At 39.4% G+C, this 18053-nt stretch overlaps 1 protein-coding gene and 1 long non-coding RNA gene across 3 annotated transcripts; both read left to right on the top strand.

Annotated features, from left to right (window-relative positions):
* Positions 1–2858: 2858 nt before the first annotated feature.
* LOC135132110 (uncharacterized) lies at positions 2859–3907 on the top strand. The gene is made up of 3 exons (XR_010280972.1): positions 2859–3065; positions 3596–3745; positions 3842–3907. It is a non-coding gene; the product is annotated as an uncharacterized LOC135132110 (long non-coding RNA).
* Positions 3908–4226: 319 nt separating this feature from the next.
* On the top strand, positions 4227–17803 carry LOC135132109 (forkhead box protein K1). Of its 2 annotated transcripts, XM_064060060.1 has the most exons (7): positions 4227–4761; positions 13120–13376; positions 13428–13579; positions 13631–13873; positions 15634–16063; positions 16173–16281; positions 17117–17803. In XM_064060060.1, the coding sequence occupies exons 1-7, from the start codon at positions 4403–4405 to the stop codon at positions 17274–17276; spliced, it is 1710 nt and encodes a 569-aa protein (XP_063916130.1). In that variant the 5' UTR covers positions 4227–4402; the 3' UTR covers positions 17277–17803. The 2 variants fall into 2 exon arrangements, with proteins under 2 accessions (XP_063916130.1, XP_063916129.1); XM_064060059.1 differs by having other exon boundaries at positions 13120–13579.
* Positions 17804–18053: the final 250 nt, after the last annotated feature.

The raw sequence follows: 18053 nt of genomic DNA, 5'->3' as shown, positions 1-18053 counted from the left end.
CGCTGTGAAGAAAAAAAGATTATCTTCAGTTCCATCTTCAGATCAGTCAACACCTAGATACAGAAGAATTTGATAAGAAAACGAACAAATAAATGATTGGGAAGTTAACCACAATATTAGTGTAATCAGTGGGATGCTGTTACAAAAAACAAAGATGCCGCCTTGATAAGACATATTTTCTACGAAATATTGAAGACTCATGGACTGAAATCACTGTTAAAGAAGACACAAATGAATTGCAAGTCTATGTAATAAAACCAATTTCCTCATACGTATCTTGTATTTTCTCGACGACGTTTGTGTCTCGTTCAATTACTTTCTTAAAGGTTCGTTTGTTTGCCTGCCACCCACTTTGTGAACAGTTTCTCATTTGCCATTTTAATTTAATTCTTCCATCTTTTTCATGCAGCTTTTCCTTTAAAGTTTTGCTCCTACTTATTTATTTTGGAAAAGATAAACCCGCTGAAATGGCTTTTGCCGTTAAAAATACATTCAACTTATCTCCATCTGCGCTTAGCGCCTCAGTTATTTATCCAATTCGATTACTTTTTCGCTCAAGTTTCCAATGTTTTCGAAACATCCTGTACAACTCCTGAGTGCTGCGCCTCCGGCGACAATTATTCTGCATCTGAGCACTTTCATGTTCCATTTAAATTTCCCTTCAGGAAATGTGCTTTGATGTTCATCTTCGGCCTGAACTTGAATCCTAACTCTATCCATTTTATTCGAAAAACTAACAAAACCGTAAAACGCACTCCCACTTCTCTCCATTTTAATAAAGAAAAGTCGAGTAAACAAAAACTTAATAATTTAGCCCCCGCAAACCCTCGTTTCAATATCCATACGTCGCCCCCGCCTCCCTAATTCCTCTCGCATTTTTAACAACAAAGTCGCATTTTATCGACAACCGTCCAACTTCATACTTTTCTTATTATCTCCGAATATGTTCCCTCACGATATCCAACTTTATGTAAGACGAACCCGGCCGACGCTATCGATTTTTCAAACATCAAACAAAAAGCTCTTACGTAAAAATGTAGTCGCTCGTCGAAAAACAAACGTGTCGTTAAGCCACTCCCCCGGCGCCCAAGCTCCGCCCACCCGCGTAATTAGTCACGTGCGGCCAGCGCCATCTGTGTCGTTACGTCCGTGCGACATGTGGCGTGTTTGCCGGAACAAGAAAACCGACAAGGATTTATTTGCAGGATACGCTTGTCCACAGGACGCCGTTGCCGTGGCAACCAGGTGGATTTCGCCGATTTGTTGATGACGCATTTGGAGTTATGGATTGGTTATGATTAGGCCTTTATAGCCCCATTGTGGCGATAATGCAAAATGAAGGGCCACTTGGATGGAATTACGGGGGTCAATCAATTGACGGGCGGGCGGTAGGGGTCGTGGGCTGAAGCGGCGGTCGGTGAGGTGCAACGCTGGAAACGAACACGAAAGGGAGTTGTGTGTGCTGCAGACGGGGATGAAACGGCTGCGAGTACAAAGGAGTTTGAAATGGGAAACAGAAAAACAGAAGGTGGAAGTTTCGTGGCAAAACGACTGGGATGACACGCTCTCAAAAAGCTCGGAGTCAAAACTGTGTACTTTATTTCAAGAAAATTCGATTCATGATTGTGAAAATTCTCTCTATGAAAACTATAACGTCTTAACTGTGCCGGAAGATTCTGAAAAATTGACATTTTATATTGTTGAATATAAAAAAAATGTAGGGATTTCCAAAAAAATAAAGACGAAAAAACTGTATGTGATCAAAATCCACAAAAACGTTTAAGTAAATTTTAAAATTAGTCAAAAAAAGTTGAAAATTTCATAATTATTGAAAAATTTGAATTTTTAAAAAATGACTAAAAATTCACCAAAAATTGTAATATGTATAGATGTCGACGTGTTGATTCGAAAAATATAGATGCTAATGGTCCCGGGGCAAGGTTTTAGAAAAATCCGGTTTGAAATTCAATGGTCTTAGAAATCCTAAAAATTGACAAATTTTCAGTTAGCCATTCTGGAAAAACGAGATTAGTTATCTAAGAAATGGAACCGAAATGAATTTCTAGAGGTCGAAATCTACAAAAAAATGTCTTACTAAATTTCGAAAATGCTCGAATAACAAACGAAAATTTAAAAAAGAAAAATTTAGGGATTTTTAAAGTAATGAAGCTGAAAATACACTATACCCTCGGTAATTCGAATCAATTGGGGACAAGTTGTGTTCGGATTAGCGATTTGTTCAAATCAGCGAATTACCGGAAAATATAAAAGGAAATTGAATAACAAGTTCATACATTGCTAACAACAAACTTCTAGAAATAAACCTTTCCACCTACGAAAATTTCGACACCTTTTCGACAATTTTCTAAATTTAACCGAATACATTTTCTTGTCACTTCTTCGACGACAACAACAGTTCTTCCAGAATTGACCATTGAAATATCGCAATTTTTAAAAAATTTAAAAAATTCGAACTAAACACCCTATACTTTTGGTATCGGCACGTCAAGATCTCTAACCCTAAATTTTTGGAGAATTTTTCAAAAATGATTTCTTTTCCATCATCTTCGAAAGTTAACTAAATAGATTTTCTTGTAGATTTTAAGCTCTAAAACTCACTTCTGACCCCGTTTCTTTAAATTAACACTAACCGTTTTTCCAGAATCGGCCATTGAAATATCGAAATTTTTGGAATTTTAAAAAAATTGATTTTAAACCTGTTGAGTACTGAGAATCGGGATTGTTTCCTCTCCTACCTCAGGTAGCAAATTCTTATCACCAACCGCCCTGAAACAGTCAGTAACGGTTCTGTGGTCAGTAACGTGTAAACTTTCATCCAATAAACATCAAAACCAAAATACAGTTACTCAAAAACGTCATCAATTCATCCTGAGCTATAACACTCAACAGATGGCCCTTCGATCCAGATCAGCGCCTTCATCAAACATCATATTACGAGGCATTTTAATCTGCAAGTGTAGTGAGTGCAATCATCGTCCATCATTAGCCGTCCTACAACATTTCAAAGGACGGGAAACGTCGAGGGCACAACGTGGACAAATACGGTTAGTCTTTAGTCTTTCTGGTACGCGTACATTTCCTCAATCGTTGTCAATATGCCTGATAAAGCGGCTTCTCGGTGATCTAGAGGAGCTTGAGAAATTTATAAACGAGGTCCCGAACCATTCAAAAGTAAGCATTTTAAAGCGTCGCCTCCAAATGTGCGAGGAACTAAAAGTAAATAATAATAATAATAATGATAAACTTTATTACGGGAAATCCCATTATATCTAAATTACAAATATAATTAAATACACTAAAAATTAAATTACTTAAATTAAATATCCTACCTAATGTACAAAATAAAGAAAGAACAAATAACAAAAATAATAATAATAATAAAGAAATATAATAAGTAGATAAAAAATTCAAAGATTTCGTCATCATCCATCAATAGCCGTCCTACAACATTTCGAAGGACGGGAAATACCATATGTTGAGTGTTATAGCTCTGGATGAATTGATTATGTTTTTGAGTAACTGTATTTTGTTTTTGATGTTTATTGAAATGTTTACACGTTACTGACTGTTTCAGGGCGGTTGGTGATAAGAATTTGCTACCTGAGGAAGGAGGAGAAACAACCCCGATTCTTAGTACTCAACAAAACCCGAACATTTTGAAAATGTTGCGCGATGACTGACCATCAGCTCGTCGAGATCTACATCCCTAATTTTTTTTAGAATTGTTAGACAACTTTTTAAAAATGAAATTTTTGCATGCTTCAAATTTCGACCCATTCTTCAGCATTTACGAAACTAAACTAAATACGTTTTCTTGTAGATTTCGGACCAGGTCGGATCGGTGTCATTTCTTCGATGACTGCAACCGTTTTTCCAGAATCGAAAAATTTAGTTTTTAAAAAGTTGCCTAAAAACTCACTAGGCCGAAAAAACTGAATAGCCAAAAAGAATGAAAAGAAAATCCAGTTTTGAAATCACTCCTGGAGGTGTATTATAATGGCTAAACATAGATGCGCCCCCTGGTACTATCTGCATACATTCAATTAGACCCGAAACGCTGCAGTGAGTGGCCCCCTACACCACTCTCCCATAGCGATCTTCTTTCCGACTCAAGCTCGTCGCTAGATGTCGCGTCGTCATCCATAATCTCGATGCGTCACAGCCCCAGCCCGCTAGATGTCCCCACGTCCTTTCCGTCATGCATCTGGCAGCCTCACGTGTTTACCAACACCGTGTTCTCGCCGTACCGATCGAGCTGTTATGAAATCATTCACCAGAACAACACAACACGTTCCGGTGAGCACGCTCCGCATCGCCCCAACAGCCCCCACGTCGTGCGTGCCCAGTGCGTGAACGCGATCGCAGAGTGCCGTGGACCGCAATGTCCGCCTTCCCGCAGACGTCCGAGAGCGACGCGTGGACCCTCCTGTCCTTGAAGTCGGCGCCCGCGAGCCCCTCCAAGGTGCAGTGGAGCCCCGAGGACAAGGGCGACGCCATCGCCCGCATCGAGGGCCGCGACATCGAGTACCTGGTGCGCCAGAACCGCATCGTCATCGGCCGCAACAGCTCACGTGGCGACGTCGACGTGAACATGGGCCACTCGAGCTTCATCTCGCGCAGGCACCTGGAGGTCTTCTTCGACCACCCGTTCTTCTACATGCTGTGCAACGGCAAGAACGGCGTCTTCGTCGACGGCGTGTTCCAGCGCAAGGGCGCCCCGGCCATCCACCTGCCCAAGACGTAAGACAAACAATCGAAAATCGATAATAACCCCAAATAAACACGGCATACCAACCATGTGAAGTATTTATCGAGCCGGTGACGTCACGGCGGGGCCAAGGCGGGCCGAAAGCGCCGCTACGGACGGCGGCGCAGAGGCGAGAGTCGCGTGCGGCGGTGGTAAATAGAAAATAAACCAGTATTGATGTGTTGGAGCAAAACACACTGTGCAACATTCTTTTTCGTGGCTGCGAGCACGTGCTTTTCGCTCGGAGACCATGTTTACATACAACAGACAAATAGAGCTATTTCCGCTCGGCTACTTATCGGAGCGTAAGGACGGCGAAATTTTTTTTTCTATCTTTTTTTTTTATTTCAATGGCGACGCCTCGATAAGTCTTCGATGTTTACGATTTTTTAGGTCGCTGGGAGTATTTTCGATTGTTTTTGTTTCGGACGGACGAGGACAAAGAAGACACGTGTTTTTTCGACAGTACGATAGTAAATAAAGTAATTATCGCGGCGTACGAACAGGAAAGGATTTTGCGAAATGCGTTAAATGCTGAATTGACGACTGTTGAAATCGGAGATGTGTGTACTCTGCAGAATGAGGTTATGTAGTGGTGTTACGCGACCACGTGAGCAGGCGATTTAAGTAATCAAGACGGCCAAGATCTAGGGAATCGCGATGTACAGTGTGATTTAAAGCTTTCAACGATCCAGTATCAGTTTTTCTTTTTTTATCGAAAAATGTCATTGCCGAACTAAATTTGAGTCGAAATTTTCTCAAAAAGTGTCACAGTTAACCATATTTAAAAAAGGATGGAAAAACAACAATTGTAAAGCCAAAAAAAAACAAGACAAATGACTTAAAAATTTCAACGTGGAGCTGCCAAAGGTCAAGACGTTATACTGAGTGTTGTTCATTATTTTTATTTAATCTGTACACTTGTTTCTATTATTTATTTACACTTTTCTAAGGATAGACTCCACTTTAAGCTTTCTTTCAAAATAGATGAAAGCAAGCTTAGCACTGAAGCAATACCGCTGACGTCATATCTTTGACAGTCCGACATGATAGTTTTTCGGTGGATACTTCTTTAAAATTATATCCAAATTTATATAAAAAAATTAAACAAACAGTGTAGTACTGATAATATCACTACTGCATTCCCAAATTTTCGGGAAACATGGAGTGAGTCGTTCGTGATTTAATTAATTTTTTGAGTCATCCTGGAAAAGTAATTCTAAAAAAAAGTGCAAAACTATCTTATTTTATAAAATTAAAAAAAAAGTGTTATCATTATCGATTACTATACTACCTCAACTTGCGCTCAGGAAGTCCAAATAGTACAAATATTATATGTACTTACAATTTTAAGAAATGACGTAATCGACTATCTACAGGGGATGAATAAGTAAACTTTAAATATTAACTATTGATGTTTTACCAATATAGCATTTCCGAGCAACCCGTTGTCTGATATCGCAAAGTAAATATTGAATATTGATGACATTTTTTGACAATTTACATAGATAAAATTAGAACTAGGAGTGGGTTATTGCTAAACCACAAAAAATAATATTTTGGCCTGATATCATCAATTTCAGTTGTTTCCAAAAATTTCTGTCCAACAAAGTCACTAATAGACAAACCCACGAAGCAGGAAACATGCACTTCCGTATTTTACGACCTCTAAAACACCAAAAGCTTGTGTTACACTCGACTAAAGGTGTCCCATGTCTTGTGGCCATTCAGAAATTAGCCACTTTTTTGAACACCCAACCTTGAAGTTTCAGTATGAATATATAAAGACTAATTACAGTGTTGGTTTTTGTTTTGTAAACTACACATAATTACAATTTTTTCTTTCACAGTATGCGTAATTAAAATCAATCAACAATTAACCTATAATTATGTGACGTTTATGAAAATTGTCACTAATTAATTAATGAGAGTGTCATAAATTAATTACTGTAATTAAGTAGTCACACGTGCCGCAACACCCTGTATACCATCCGCCAGTTCCGTACAATTAAAAGCCTCATTTCAAACACAACAAAACACTTCCGCGCTGAACGCGACCTTGCTCCCGCCGCGTCTTAAATTCATAAATTCAATCCCCCTGATTAATTATTTCCCCAATTGACATAAATTTTAATTCATCTCCAGCCTCCGTCCGCACTCGGCTTTACGCACACTTGTGCGCCAGCCTTTACGCCTTTACACTTGACATTTCGTTTGTTTGTTGGTTTTAAATTTTATGTAAATCCGAGGCTCGTTTTCATAAGAATGCGAAAATTGTTGTGTAAAGTCATGAGGTGCCAGTGGCGGCGAATTCGACAGGCCGAAGTCACGGTTTTTCTGGATTGATAAAACGCGGTGTCGATTTCTTTTTGTCGAGATTTTATGCCTCTGTTTTTGTTTATTGGGTTTAATTGAGGCGGGATCGAGACGGAGTACCAACATAACAAATGTCAATTAATTGAATGGCTTGATGGATTGTTTGTCGAATCAATAGGAACTATTTTGAGAGATATTAATCGTGACGGGTGATAAGGGAGCAGTTAAGGAAAAAAAACGCGAGCTGAATTCGGAATGAGGAGGAGTTGATTTGTTTTGTTGTCTAGGGAAGTGGTGGAAAATTACGGGTGACAGGTTGGGGAGATCATGGATTTTTCAGTTACGTTGGTACTGCACTGGCAATGTCTAAAGTTTCTAGCTAATTTTTGATGTTTTGTTCTTTGGACTATGTATTTTCTTTAAAAATAACTTGGTGTCCTTTATAATCTTATTCTAATTTTTCGTTTCATTTTTCGCCGAGTTACGACTTTACTTTCTCGTAAAAACCAACCAAGACATCAGCCTGATTATGGTTAGTTTCGTAACATATTACATGTATATTTGACAAATTGATCTGCGTTAACTCAGATCTATTATGATAATTTTTACGTAACGTTTGCAGCCTTAGCACAAAAAAGCTATGCGTAACTCTTGTAAAACTCGCTTAAACATCGATTTTTCTATCCCAAAAGTCCAAATTACGAGAAACCCACTTGTCATTTTGGTCTAATAACCGAAAAATTGGCTCGTGCAGTCGTTAATCATCAGAAAGCACTTCAGCCGTTAATTTTTGTCGATGCTAATTAGAGTTTTTCCACGGTCGAGCATAAACCCACCCAAGCGTCAATTATAGCCCCATCTCGTCGAAAATACCCCATTTCCAAGTCGCTTCGTAAACCCGCCGTTAACAAAATAGTTGGAAAAGCAGGTGCCTCGCACATAATCGATTGTCAACCTCATGTATGAAACGCTTCAATGGCCCCCGACATCAAAGAGAAGCAAACTTAGCACCGGAATAAATATAGTCACTCGGCGACAATGATCCTCGAATCCTCTTCGCCTCCTATTGATCGTTTTTCCATCGGCAAAATCTAATTTTACCCGGAACGAGCGGCGCCCCCCCGACGCACGCCACTGGCCCGACCCGCCACCACCGCCGCCGCCGCGGCACGATCCGGTCCAGGAACCGTCCCCCCGAATGCAAGCAAGTCGCCAGATAAGAGTGCGGCAATTACGCAAATCCGCTCAGGTGGCGCGCGTCACGTGACCCGAATCCGCCAATGACGTCACGCCTTTTCCCTCGGCGTTTGTTTACGTTCGATCATCCAGCGACGTCGCGGATCGACCTTTATCACAGCGGCCTTGGACCCATGCTTCCTAATAAAACAAAACGCCGTCGATTAATAATGAACATCTAGAGCGCGGTCGATGGCGATTGTTATGGGTGACAGTTGCCATGGCCGTCTTCGAAAATCGAGGCACGGCGTTGCATCACGCCTTTGACGTGCGGTAAACAAGGTGTTTATAACGCGAGCTTGGGTAAATATAGCGTTATCTGCAGATCGTCCCAATTATTGTTGTGGCCGGTGGCGGTTCTGCGATGGCTGCGGATTTGTCCGCGGTTATTCCGGGGATGACGTAATCGGACACTAACCGTCGCAGTCTGCTTGATGTAGGGGTTTTTGGATGACGGGAGGGGGGTCGGTCGGTGAAGGTTGCTTTTCGACGACAAAAAATTCCATTATTTCACCGGAGTGATGTAATGGGTGGGTTTGTTTATTCTTGGACGGTCGTGTACTTTTCATTGTTGATATTAAAATTAGGCAGACATATGAAAAACACGTGGCGGGTTTGTGAAGAAAGTTCAATATTGATTCTGGAACGCGGATGGTTTGTTCGCCGCTGGATTTTTGGCGGATCGGGCTTTATTAGGATAGGATAAAGGGCTACTCGAAAATTTACTTCCTTTGTATTTGCTTTTGCCGCCTTTCGTGGGGATCACTCCACTTTTGATTTCACCGAACTCGGTGGTCTCTTGGTTTTTATGAACCTCTTCCGCGTTTCCCTATCCGTTTCTGTAATTCTCAATTTCTCCAGTCTGCGATTTCTGCGTAGGTCTGTTTTTCGTTTTTGTTTTTGCATATAAATTATCTTCCCTCTTCCACACAGCAAATAATGAATTAACTTCGTTAATATTTTCGCCTTTCTGTTTTTTATAAAGTGATCTATGATCTAGCGTTAAGTTTGGTTTTAAATTTTTTGTTAACCTCTTGTTTTTTAAAAGTCCGTTTCCGCTTTTTTTTAATATTTGTATAATTAATAAGACAATGAACTTTCAAATTGAAGGATTTTTAAATCCGCCGCCAGTTTAAAGTGAAAGAAGCCACCGTTATCATAAACTAGTAGACAATACGCTCCAAATACGTTTACCTGTTTGAAGGTCGCATTATCAACACGACCTAAGGTTGGCAGCAATCAGTATTGGCTGCAGCTTCTGCAAGTTTCTATCTGATTTTGTTAATATTGCTGTTGGTCTATTATTTGCCACTTTTCTTGCTGTTATTATTTCGTCCTCTCCTTCCTCTCTCCCGTTCTTTCCTCGCCTTCCTTCCTCTACTTCCCTATTTGTTTCCTTCCTTTGCCTTTTCTCTCTCTCGTACTCCCTTTCTCTCTCCTGTCACCCCCTGCTTCTTTCTCTTAACACCGTTTCTTTTACTGTCTGCTCTTTCCTCTTACGTTCTACACCTTTCTCTTACGCTCACCTTCTTCATTTTACGCGCTGGCTCTGCCTCTTCTTCTTCTTTTCCCTCTTCCTTTTTTTCTTACCTTCTACGTCTTTCTCTTACGCTCTGCCTCTTCTTCCACCTTCCCACTTCCTCTCCCCCTCCTTCTCTTCCCTTCCCTTCTTCTCTCACTTTCTCCCTTTCAATCTCTCTCTTCCTCTTTTTCCCTCTTCTAGCCCTCTGCCTATTCTTTCCCTTCCCTTTCTTCCCACCACCCGTGTCACTTCCCTCTCTTCTCTCTTATACTTTTTACCTTTACATCTCTCCCATTACCCGTCTCCTTTTCAATCTCTCTCTTCCCGTCCTCTCTTATTTTTCCCCTTTTTACTTCCCGAGTAAAAGCTAAGGAAGTACATATAATAATTGAGTCCGACGGGCGAATGGCCAATTTTAGATTTTCTCGACGTTTCATAACCCCTAGACTACGAAAAAAGTAGTCTCCCGTTTCTGTCTGTCTGTCCGGTGTCTGCATCCATTTTTATAAGGCACGTAATCTCCGAAACTGCTGGACCGATTATTATTGTCAAATTTTGTATATATATTAGAAATATCAAGTAAATGGTTAAATGCTAACCAAAATTTTGCTAATCATCCCCACCAAGAATTTGAAGACATCATTTCAAAGCATTCTATGTTTGAATTGTTCCCTAACCGTCCAAATTTTTGCAAAAATATAATGCACGGTATAATAATAGTTTACCATTATGTATTATCTATGTTTATGTCGTCATAACAATTTTTTTATTGATGAAATTACCCCACTGTCTCGAAAAGGTGACAATCTTTATTTAAAAACGTAAAACCTTCTCGGAGGGACCAAATGTATTTTTTTAATGTGAAACTTTCCCGGAATTGTCTATTTTGAAAATGAAAAACCTTCTCGGGGGCGCCAAATATCTTTTCTTAAGAATGTGAAACCTTCTCGGGGGTCCCGATTGTTTTGTTTTTTTTTAATGTAAAATCTTCTCGGGGGCGCCAAATGTTTTTTCTAACCCTCTGCCTCATTCTATTAACTCTATTCCTTTATAACTTGCCTTTTCCTCTTTTGTTCTACCTCTTCCTTATGTACGCTGCCTCTTCCTTTTACGCCATGTCACTTCCCTTTACGCTCTGCTTCCAGCTCTTACTCTTACGCTATGCCTCTACCTCATCCACCTTGCCTCCACCTTTTCCTTCCTCTCTTTTCATCATGCTTCAGTCTAATGCCGTCCCTTCCTCCCCCTCTCTTTCTTTGGCATCTGCTCCCTCTCTTCTCCTTCCTTCCCTTCCGCTTTCTATCTTTCCCTCTTCCTCTTGGCTTCAGTCTTACCCACCATAGTAAGAATTATAATTGATTCAAATGCTTGGCACTGTCACTTTTAAACGCTCAAGAAAGTTAGGTTATGATATTTTGAGTTGAATAAATGTCATTGTCAACCATGTCAATTTCGACAACGAAAAATAAAGCTAGACAGTTCTACCAATTTCAAGCAAAATCTGTGGATACCAACTGAAACAGTAATTACTGATCACATTGTATATTTGGAAAATATAAACATAAAATTAAATTATGGAGTGCATATTTTAGATTGTCACTTCTCGAAAACTAGTCACTAAAATCTAAATCAATTTGGATGGTTATCCCCGCTTACGCTCGCGTTGTTGCAAACATTTTTGTTGCACTTGTCGACTCATTATTACGAGGCACAATTTTATGAAATCTGAATTACCCGAAATATCTGATTCAACCCGAAACGCTGCACAAACAGCACGATAAAGCAAATTCGGCGGAAGATGCTTGAACTATTGTAACGTTTAAAAATATCCTGCGAAATTTTAGTGGCGTAAAAACGGCGGAAGGTGCGTGCATGCGCACCCGACAAACCTAAATAAATAAATCTTAATTACGAAAATATTTATGAACATTTTGCGCGAACTAAAACATTCCGCTCGAATCCTTCCCTAATTGAAGACTTTAAATTTATTAATTACAATTATAATGCTGTTTTATTATTAGAATTTTAATTCCTTGTGCATGCTCTCTAATTAAACTGCTTAATTTACGGAATAAATGTCGACATAATGTCGCATTTTAATTAATACTTGTAATAGACTGCACCGTTCAAGATAATAACCAAAGAATTATTGTGGCGTACGCTGGTTGTAAAGTTGATTGCGTGTTACGACAAAATAATCATCGGAAAACGTAATAAATTGTTTATTATTTGAGCGTTTTTGTTATCGGGAATTCAGGCAGCAATTACAGATTTCGGCTTTTGCGAGCCGATAAATTTTGAATACGTTGATTGAAGCCCGGGGGATATAAAAAATAAACGTCGTATTGTGAAGTACAATGCAAAATTCAGAGTTTGAGTGGATTTGTTAGCTCTTTGTCCAGGTCGTGATAAATAAACAATATTGTTGTTGTATCGATTGCAACGAATTCACTTGTTTATCTGCTGGAGATAACGTTGATAATTTTAAGTCGGTTAAGTGTTCTTTGTCTATTTGAAGTAAATAGAAGGGAACTCCTGAAGACTGTTTGGGAAGTCGTAAATAATAATCAAAATATGTCACTCTTTCACGAATAAAATTTCTTCGTATTGAAATCCTTCCAAGACCCATCTATCAAAAGTGCAAGCTAAGTACCGAGAGCGAAGATAACGCTTTATCAGCTTCATTATTTAAAATTAACATTTTACGTTGTATTTACACGAGAAGCAACTTTTATCTTTTTTTCGCGATGACATTGCCAAAACCGTTTATTCCAAACTTCGTCTCCAATCGCCGAGGTCATAATAATAATCTCGTAATTTTTTCTGATTTTGGCAGCAATTAAAACCGACTTCGTTATCTCGTACTCGATTATTTACAAGCCATCGCGTAAATAAATAGAAGTTATATTTAGTCATATTTTCTGATAATTACTCTATCACCGGCTTATTTTTACACGTATCTATTCACCACTTTCCCAAACCCCGCCGATAAAACCGTTATCACCATCTCGCACTTCACCTTGACTGTTTTTTATTCATTCTGTTTCTAAGCGAAAAAATCGGTTCTTCAACCTCTCATACATAATGCACGTTCACATTATTAACGCCAGTGCATCTAGAATGTGATGCTCCACAGGTCAAACCCGCCGCATAAATCGATTAAGTGTGACTTTTTCCACCGCTGGCGCTGCCGTCGCCCCCGCCATCCCACTCCCCGACCGCCCGCTAGAGGGCGCAACACTCGCAACACCAACCTAACAACAATTTGCTTTTGCAGGTGCCAACTGCGATTCCCCAGTACAAACATCCGCCTGTCGTTCCAGTCCTTGGTGGACGAGAACAGCGAGCCGCCCCCCAAGGTGCGCGAGGTCTCGCCCGTGCGGATGCGTGACCGGTCCGGGGGCGGCGCCGCCCCCGGCGGCATGGGCCCCCTTCGAATAAATATCCCGGACGCCAGCGACGTATACGTGAGTCCGTTCCCCTCGCCGACAGGTACTATAAGCGCAGCCAATAGTTGCCCGGCTAGTCCTAGAGGTAGCCCCCGCCGCCAGTCGCGTTGCGTGGATTCACTCCCCCTTTTTGTAGGAGGGCACGGTAGGAGAAACGTGTCCGCTGATTTGCAGATGGTGGCGGCTTACGCCGCCCAAGTCGCGAGGAGGGACGACGGAGGGGGTAGTCACCATGTTCAGAATCATAGTCCGGACCATTATAGGCATCCTACCTCAAATGGAAATTCGGTGGGTTGAACGAGCGAGGGTTGAGGATGGGAGTACATGTGTTTGTTTCAGGTACCTCCCGTCGTTATCAATGATGGGTATGGGGCAAGTAGTAGCAATAAAGACGATTCGAAACCGCCATATTCTTATGCGCAGCTTATTGTTCAAGCGATAGCCAGCGCACCAGACAAACAGCTCACTTTATCTGGGATATATAGTTACATCACTAAGCATTACCCGTATTATAGGACGGCGGACAAGGGCTGGCAAAACTCAATCAGGCATAATCTCAGTCTGAATAGATATTTTATTAAGGTAATTTTACTTTGTAGAACTAAACTGGGCTACCAGTCACATTTCGTACTCTGTGGTACTTCTTCCTTTCATTGTGACGTATAGTACCTTGTTCTGGAAACACTACGTCACATTTTCAATTCTTAATTCAAATAATAATCACTTTCAAACACAAAATTTTAAAACTACGTAATTTTCATGTTTGCTCAAAAATGGTACCATCGCACAACACCCGGAAGAACGTAACCCAAGTTGCTTAATTCGTCTTGATGTTGGTACCTTTGAACAAAGAGAATTAAAAAATACAAAGAACTTGACGTACTTCAAGTATTTTCTTACCGGCTACTATGAGGTAGTACCTTCAGGCCACTTTGAACGTTTTAATTTGTATTTCTTTTTTAAATTGTGAATCAGATATAAGTCCTGTGATCAAAGGTACCAGAATTGTATTAATTCAAAAGTCAAACAAAGAAATTGAAATTTCGCGTTTTTGTGATCATGATACCTCAACAAAGATGTAATATATTTCTTTCGTTCTTTTTGCTTTTGATGCTAAGCCAATACTTGTGGTTTATGAATACGCCCATATTTTGTATTTTGACGTCCAAATTTGGATAAAACAAACTTGTAAAACCACAATACAAAGGTTCTGCAATCATGCAAACTTTAAGATTGTCATCGGCGATAAATATTTCGATCATTAATCAAAATTTATCTGATTATCTCCTCCAAAAAGTGATGTCATCTCAAAATTTTGCTGGATAAATCCTAACTAAAATGAGTCCACACTTATTTTTTATCAAGAAGTCATATTTTTAAACCTGCTTATTCACTTATGGTTTGTCAATTCGTAATGAAACGACTATTAGAAATTGAAAAAAAATTGGTGTTATCTTTATGACTGTAAAATCAAAAGCCTAATCTATGTACTCTATCTAGGATCTGTTTTTCTGTTATTATTATTATTTTAAAACAAATTTGAAATTTCAAAAGATTTTAAATACCGCATTTTTCTCTCTCAGTCATTATTCAACAATAGTACCTTAATTATAGTATTACCTAAACGGCCAGATATAGTACCTCTTTTCTGAAACAAACCACTTAGCTTGTTATGGTAAGTGATATTTTTATTATTAATGAAACCAATTGATTGTTTTCAACAAAGAATTTAATTATAATTCAGAAATGGTACTGCAATCACAGTACTTCCAAGAAGATTACCTATGTCTTGAATTCTTCTGAAATCTAGAATTTCATGACATAAGCAACCTTGAGGAGACAAAACTGTCTCTTTCTCTTAGTACCTCGAAAATCAAAACAGAAAATTTTGAAAAGCTTTACAATCGTGAACATTTTTATCATTTTAATAGCAGAAATTTTTCTTTTTTTAAAAACATGAAAATTTTTTAAATCTGGAAAAGTTGAGGGCAATGTCCAAGTGTCGAAAATTATTTTAAAGCGTTACAGTAAGTTTAAAGACAGAACTTTTAAAACTGTTGGAAATCAAAAATCCACGGTACTAAGACTTGAGAAGCCTTAAATTTTTAGCTTGTAATATTATTTAAATGTTAAATTCTTTGTATTTCTATACCTCAAACAATATATAAATAAATCAAATCCTAGAAATTTAAAAACACTGGCAGTAAATGTTACAATGCTAAAAGTGTTTGGGTACATTACAGTTAAAAAACTAAGACAATATTTTGAATGGTTTTTGACATATGAACATAGAATATAGTAGGCAACCTTAAGAACCTACTAACTACTTCCTCTCTTTGCAGGTCCCCCGCAGCCAAGAGGAGCCCGGCAAGGGCAGCTTCTGGCGCATCGACCCCCAGTCCGAGTCCAAGCTGATCGAGCAAGCGTTCCGTCGACGACGGCAGCGCGGCGTGCCATGTTTCCGGGCCCCCTTCGGCCTGAGTTCGCGAAGCGCCCCCGCCTCGCCGAGCCACATCAGCATGTCGGGACTGATGACTCCCGAGTGTCTGTCGCGGGAGGGCTCGCCCACCCCCGAGCACATGCTGGAAGTGAGCCAATCTGCCCCCGGCAGCCCCGGCAATCAGACGGTGGCGTACGCCGGCTCCGGCACCATGATCGGCCACCAGCAGATGACGGCGCTGGTGGGGGCCACGAAGGCGCGGTTGCTGCTGCCGCACAGGAACGACTTAGGGGACCAGGTGGCTAGTGCCAACGGGCAGGAGCATAGAGAAGGTAGTTACTTTTTTCTGATAGTTGAAATGTCAAGACCCACTTCACCGGGTCTTTAATCGTGTGTAAGTTGGTAATGGAAGGTTTTAAAGTAGTTTTGGTTTGGTTGTAGAAAAGTACCACATTATGGCATCTAATGTCGTGGAAGAACGGTCTCTGTCGCCTGCTACGTTTTCGCCGCAGCCTGTTATTGTTCAGACTGCTAATTATTCACCATACAGGTAAATATGGCGGAGGGGAGAAGTACATAGGCGGGGCTGAGATGAAAGGGAAGTTGTGTAGATAATTAGTCACGTGGTGTGTACTTTTCGGCTTTAGTTATGACGTATAATTTGACAGAAAGCTTGTAGTGGCATGTAATTTAACATTTTGAGTAGTAACCATTCGTTTGGTATTTTTTTGTTTCAAGTTTGTGTTTAATATGCGAATTAGGCATAGGAGAAGTTTCAAATTGTATTAGTTTGAAATATATTCTCACTTTTCGGGAAACTGTTGGATTTAAGTGCAATAATTTGGAATACTTTCTGTTTGTTCAAACATTAATACCAAATGTATAAACAAAATTTATTTCTTTTAAATGCTATTAAAATATATCCTTCTTGATAATCCCGCAGGTACCACACTATAATTAATCCTAAATTCCTTATCTCGACATTTCAAAACGTACACACAACAAAAAATATTTCTGTCGTAAATCTCATAAAAGATACAAATTACACAAATCATGAGCTTTATTCTATAGACAGAACGGTTCGTAAACACTATTTATAGGATTATCAAAATGTTGCAAACAATAAACAAAGTAAAACGTTGATAACAGTGTCATAATCTCACACGTAAAATTCACCATCAACAAAAGTCAACCTCTTAACACTCAAAACATATATATTGACGCCTAATCAAAGTATATCTATCTCAATTGGTATCTTTATTGTTATCTTGGCAGAAAACGAGTACCGAGTTGTCAATTAAGGTAATTGGCGCTGTTAAGTAGTTTTAGCGTTGCGCCATCTGTGGGCTAGTTTCGAAGCCGAGAGTAATTTGTCGTTCTTGCAGCGGTGGGAACAACTACGGCGCTGTAGGCTTAGATCTAAAGAGACACGTGGAAGAGCAGAGCATGGGGAGTCCATCGAGTCCCGGGGACAACCAAGACAGCCTGCAAGAACCGGAGGTGAAGAGATCACGCCACGAACAAGCGCAATACGACACAGAATAGAGCTAAATTAAGATAGGGTCAACCAATAATTTTTTTTATCAAGTCACATGGAAAATTGTTAATTGTTGTAAATAATAAGGACACGAAATTATTTCAGTATTTAAGGAAAAGTGAAGTAACGGTGACAAGTGACGTCGTTTGTGAATTTTTGCAAAGAAAGCAGTTGATATTTCTTGCTAGTTTGTACCGGTGATGAGTAAGCGCGACCACTTGTTATTGTTACAGTTGTTAAAAATCTGATCTTTTGTTGGTTATGAAATTGTTACGGTCCGAAAGACGATTCAGTTTGACGAGGGACTTAAAAAGGGAAAACGATGCTGCCGTATTTTCATTATTTTTTTTTTAAACGAACCAAGTGAAGAAGCTTATAGCATTTTTTTCGGTTTTATAAACAATTATGGCATAGCTGGTATATGTGGATAATTGTTTATAATTTTATATTTTGCGTATAAACAGTCTACATTTATTGTTAGTTCTACATGTATACAAAATTATATTAAGAATATTTAATAAAGTACTATTATTGCTGTGATGACTTTTTTATGCACTTGTAACAATATCCTTGCACAAACGACCGAGTTCCTATTTTTATTTTATCCTCTGAGAAAAAAATTCATCACAACAATTTTCACACTTGACGGCGTTTTCTGTAATTTTCCTACTTTGCAGGAATTTCGTTACGATTTATTTGGATAAATTGTAGCAAATTTTGTACAAACGAAGCAATGATACCAGTTTGTGTAATAATTATATTTTTAAACGAAAATCTAATCTTTT

Source organism: Zophobas morio, unplaced genomic scaffold, assembly GCF_036711695.1.
Source record: "Zophobas morio isolate AGI-343-1 ecotype UQ-CSIRO unplaced genomic scaffold, CSIRO_AGI_Zmor_V1 ptg000021l, whole genome shotgun sequence".
Taxonomy (NCBI): Eukaryota; Metazoa; Arthropoda; class Insecta; order Coleoptera; family Tenebrionidae; genus Zophobas; species Zophobas morio.
The sequence above is the reverse complement of the archived record's forward strand: the minus strand, read 5'-3'. Positions and strand labels throughout refer to the sequence as shown.

Bases quoted from the DNA above. Each gene is read 5' to 3' on its own strand.
- LOC135132109 (XM_064060059.1), top strand. From the start codon at position 4,403: ATGTCCGCCTTCCCGCAGACGTCCGAGAGCGACGCGTGGACCCTCCTG. The intron at 4,762-13,119 runs GTAAGACAAACA...TTGCTTTTGCAG, and splicing joins GCCATCCACCTGCCCAAGAC to GTGCCAACTGCGATTCCCCA. The intron at 16,064-16,172 runs GTAGTTACTTTT...GTTTGGTTGTAG, and splicing joins CGGGCAGGAGCATAGAGAAG to AAAAGTACCACATTATGGCA.